Source organism: Penaeus vannamei, chromosome 30, assembly GCF_042767895.1.
Source record: "Penaeus vannamei isolate JL-2024 chromosome 30, ASM4276789v1, whole genome shotgun sequence".
Classification (NCBI taxonomy): domain Eukaryota; kingdom Metazoa; phylum Arthropoda; class Malacostraca; order Decapoda; family Penaeidae; genus Penaeus; species Penaeus vannamei.
This window is the reverse complement of record NC_091578.1, coordinates 24,553,795-24,558,794: the sequence shown is the minus strand read 5'-3', so window position 1 is coordinate 24,558,794 and position 5,000 is coordinate 24,553,795. Positions and strand designations below refer to the sequence as shown.

At 39.2% G+C, this 5,000-nt stretch overlaps 1 protein-coding gene across 1 annotated transcript in view; it reads right to left on the bottom strand.

Annotated features, from left to right (window-relative positions):
* The window catches only part of LOC138867518 (uncharacterized), a 12,421-nt gene that overhangs the window by 3,176 nt on the left and 4,245 nt on the right, over window positions 1-5,000 (bottom strand). Inside the window, exons 4-5 of the mRNA XM_070143372.1 lie at window positions 4,088-4,265; window positions 1,590-1,661 (exon numbers count right to left, since the gene is read on the bottom strand). Of these exons, the coding sequence (XP_069999473.1) occupies window positions 1,590-1,661; window positions 4,088-4,265 (250 nt within the window). The remainder of the gene's footprint in view (window positions 1-1,589; window positions 1,662-4,087; window positions 4,266-5,000) is intronic.

Genomic DNA, 5,000 nt, shown 5'->3' with positions numbered 1-5,000 from the left:
TGGGTGGGGTTAGGGAAGGGTGGGAATCGGGGTGTTATTTTAGGTTGAAAGGAGGGAGGGGGAGAAGGAGGGAAGGGGGGAGGGAAGGAGAGAGAGAGGAGAAAGGGGGAAAGATAAGGAGGGAGGTAGAGAGAGAGGAGAAAGGGGGAAAGATAGGGAGGAAGGAAGGGAGAGAGGAGGTAGGAAGAGAAAGAGAGAGAGAATCATTGATTTTAATTACCATGATTGAAAAGAGGCAAGCTAGCTAATTACTTTTTCAGTCACACTTATCAATTCATATTCATATCTAGGCATATCAATTAGAAGTTACATCTGTTTGCAAATCTATTTATATGAATCCATAAATGTAATATTTATTTCCCCCTTTTCCCTTCTTTTTCCTCCCCTCTCCTCCCTCCTCCCCCTCCTTCTCTCCCTTTTTCTTGTCCCTCTCCTTCTTTTCCTCCCACTTTCTCCCTCCTGCTCTTCCTCCCTCCTGCTCTTCCTCCCTCCTCCCCCACCTCCTCTCCCCTCTCTCTTCCCTTATCCTTTTTTCTTCCCCCTTTCCCCCTCTCCTCTTTCTCCTCCCTTTCTTCCCTCCTCCCCCTCTCCTCACTTATCCTTCCTTTCTTCTATTTTTTTTCCTTTCCTTCCTTTTTCTTCTCTTCTTTTTTCTCTTTCTTCCTTCCTTTTTCCTTCCTCTCCTTCCTCTATCTCTTCACTTTCCTCTCTTCTTCTGTGCCCTCTCCTTCTCTCCCTTTCTTCCTTTCCCTTCCCTTTTTTCCTCCTCCTCTCCTCCTCCCTTTCCTTCATCCTTTTTTTCCCCTCGCCCTTCATGTACTTCTCTCCATATCTCTCCCTCCCCGAGCTTCTCGTCTACTCCCCCCTTCTTCTCTCCCTCTCTCCTGTCCCCTTATTCTTCTTTTCCCACTCCCTTCCTTGTTCTTTCTCCCTTCCTTCCCCTTCCCCCACCTCCTTCAATCTTTTCCTCTCCTTCTCCTTTTCCTCTCCTTCACCCCTCTTTCTCTCCTCTCTTTTCCCCTCCCTCTCTCCTCTCTTTTCCCCCTCCTTCTCATTTCCCTACCCCCTCCCCTCTCCTTCTTTTTTTTCTCCCATTCCTCCTCCCTCTCTCCTCTATCCTTTCCCTGTCCCTCTTCCCTCCCCCTCTTTCTTTCCCCCCTCTCCTTTCCCTCTTTCTCTCCTTTCCTCCTTCATCTTCTATCTCTCCCTCTCCCCTTTCCTGTCCCTCACCATCCCCCCTCTTTCTCTCCCTTTCTCCTTCCCCTTCTTTCTGTCCCTTCCTCCTTCCCCTTTTATCTCTCCCACTCTCTTTCCCCTCTTTCTCTCCCTCTCTCCTTCCCCTTCTTTCTCTCCCTCTCTCCTTCCCCTTCTTTCTCTCCCTCTCTTCTTCCCCCTCTTTCTCTCCCTCTCTCCTTCCCCTTCTTTCTCTCTCTCTCTCCTTCCCCTTCTTTCTCTCCCTCTCTCCTTCCCCCTCTTTCTCTCCCTCTCTCCTTCCCCTTCTATCTCTCCTTCTCCCCTTTCCCCCTCCTTCTCTCATGAAATCAAATATCTCAAAGCCATTTTCAAGAACATGACAAGCACTTAATTACCTGAGGTGTTCTCTGGTCGTCATAGTGAGGAATTTCAGCCAACCGACCACCATGACAACGGCCAGACACTCCCTAAAAGAAATTTAATTACAAACAATTAATTATGTGAAGGTAAGATAAGAAAAAAATAAAGAATAAAATACTAAAGAGAAACGAAGAATTGAGGTGAAGACTTATTAAATTTAAAAAGGAAAGGGAATAACGAATGAAATTCAAAAGAGAGACGAAGAATTGAGGTGAAGGTAACCTAAACTTAAAAAGGAAAAGGGAAAATGAGAAACGATCAGCAAATGCGAAGGGGAAAGGAGGATGGAGAGAGGATAAGCAATGTAGAAGGTGTGTGTGTCATAAACTAGTTTTAAAACTCTGTAGGCATCTCATTTTCTGAAAAATCTAGGTTTCTAGATGTCTGAAATCTCTGAAAGGAGGCTTTACAAATAATTTATCTTTTATTTCATCAATTTGTTTGTTTTTATTAATATTATTTTTTGAATAATCATTCTGTGATGTTTTAGGGACAGTTATTGTGAGTTTAAAATATAGAAGTGGCATAGTCTAGTGGTCCTGCAGTGGTCAACTAAGAGTGAGTACCGGCATGCTGACATCTGCATGCTGGGGTCAAAGTCGGGGTGGGAAGGACCTATCCATCCTACCGCATCATCCCGCGGTTTAATATGCATGTTCCTCTACAAGCAACTCCTCTACGTGGGGTATGGGACCAATTTTTGATTATTTGGAGGTAAAATCAAATTCTCCGTGCATGAGCTGTATAATCAGTTACATTATAATTCAGTAAGATGAGCTACAATAAAAAAGATGTATAATCTATTTGACAATATGGTATACTGCAAATGAATTATTTAGTTAGGTGTTTGATACTGTACTGTACTGGGAATAAATTGTATGATAAAATATACCGTAAATATTCATAATGGACTGTACTGTAAATGAGACATAATTACTTGTACGATGCGCTGTTTATCAATTCATATATTGTATTGTAAAACATTCCTAAAAGGTTATAAATCTAAAGAAAGAGCATTTATTTATCACCTTGGTGGACTATTGTCACTGCTTAACGACTTCTCATAAAGCTTTTTTATATACAGGAAACATCGTTGGGAGAGAGAAAAAGAGATAATAAAGTAGAGTGAGAGAGAGAGAGACTTTAGGAGAGCGAGTGAGAGGGAGATAGATAGAGAGAGAGTGAGAGAGAGAGAGAGACTTTAGGAGAGTGAGAGGGAGAGAGAGAGAGAAAGAGAGAGAGAGAGAGACTATAGGAGAGCGAGTGAGAGGGAGATAGATAGATAGAAAGAGAGAGAGAGACTTTAGGAGAGCGAGTAAGAGGGAGAGAGAGGGAGAGAGATGCAGAGACAGACAAACAGAAACAGAGAGAGAAAGAGACAGAAAGATAGACAGACAGAGAAAAGTATATGCAGTTTTATCATGAAAATTAATGATCTGAGAATATTTCCAGCTAAAAGAAGAAAAATAGAGGAAAGGAAAAAATGTAACTTCAAAAACAAAAGACGAAAAGTAGAGAGAGATAATGATAAAGATAAAGAGGATACATGAAAAAGGAAATATAAGATAAAAAGAAATAGATAATGAGATACAAAAGAGAAACGAAGAATTGAGGTAAAGATTAACCAAAACTGAAAAAGGAAAAGGAAAAATGAGAAACGAAAAGCAAATACGAAAAGGAAATGAGGATAAACAAGTAGAGACACAAATAATAAAAAAGAAAGACTGATAAACAAGAAAGATAAACATATAAGACAAAAGGTTATAAATAAGATCACATATGAAGATAATGCTGATCAAAATGAAAAAATAAAGGGAAATGTAAACTAACAGAAAAAAGGGAAAATAAACAAAAAAAACTAAAATCAAGGAAATGTATTAAGGACAGATAAAAAATAGAGAAAACGCAAGAGGGTAAAGGGAATTAAAAAAGATAATAATAAATAAAAGAAACTAGAATTCTTTAAAGAAAAAAAGACGAACAAGGAAAATAAAAAGGAAAAGTGAAGAGGAAAATGAATAACATGAGGAGAAAAAGACAAAAGAGTATTAAAATGAGAGATGAGCGAGAAGTAAAAAAAAAAGGTGACCTACAGGAAATGAAAAGAGATAAGGGATGAGGAAATACCAGATATCGACGTACAGAAGATAATTAGAAATACATAAAAACAAGCAAGATCAAAAAACATATAAACAAAAACAAAAATGATGCTAAAAATGAGAAATAAAAGGAGATGCACAAAGGATAAGGAAATTGAAATAAATATATATAAAACAGGAAAGAAAATGAAGAGGAAACGAAAAAAAATAAGAAAGTAAAATAAGAAAAAAATAAACAAACAAAAAGAAGAAAATACATACCGAACTCATTGCAAGGAAAAACGAAAGAACAAGAAAAAATAATAAAAAGTATGGAAATCAAATTTAAGATTTACACCAAGATAAAAAAGAAAAAAAAAAAAAAAAAAACTTACCATCCTTCCCTATAATGAAGAGGGTTATAGGAGTTCCTCTCTCCCGGCGTGCTCTCGAACATGAGGAAAATGGTCTTCTCATGCGCCATGTTGTGGACCAGCCGAGTGCCAACATACACCAGGAGGCTGAGGCAGCAGCCGATGTGCAGGGAGACGACCGCCTTCACCTCCAGCCGTTCTGCGAGAGGGGGGGGAGGAGAGAGACTGTGGGTGTGTATATGGTATGTGTGTACATATATGCATACATGCATACATATATACACATATATGAATGCATGCATGTATACATACATATATTCATGCATACAGACATACTTACATATAAATATACATACACACACATTTATATATATACATGCAACCATAAAGTCATGCAGTACGTACATTCTTACATACTGGAAGAAAGTCACCGGAACCGCCTAAGTTCCGGTAAAAGTTCTCCAAGAGAGAGAGAGAGAGAGAGAGAGGGAGAGAGAGAGAGAGAGAGAGAGAGAGAGAGAGATATATATATATACATATATATGTTTACATATAAATATACAGTACAGTTAAAGAGAGAGAGAGAGAGAGAGAGAGACAAACAGACAATTCCAATGATAACAAAACGTGAACATGGAAGTGGATCCTGTACCAACATACTCGAACCCCAAGTAATTCTTCCCATTGCTATTTGGACACAAGGATGAAAAATAAATAAGATTGATGGCTTACTGGAAGATGCAAAAAGTGTGCTGTTATTTGGATCCGCTCTAGGTCAGGGTGCACAGACACTGTTTGCTCTCATGACAACTGTGGTGTGTTCTAGATTGAGCCAACATTAGTATGCCATGGTCTAATTAATTTTCCTCTCTCTCTTTCTCTCTCTCTCTCTCTCTCTCTCTCTCTCTCTCTCTCTCTCTTTCTCTCTCACTCT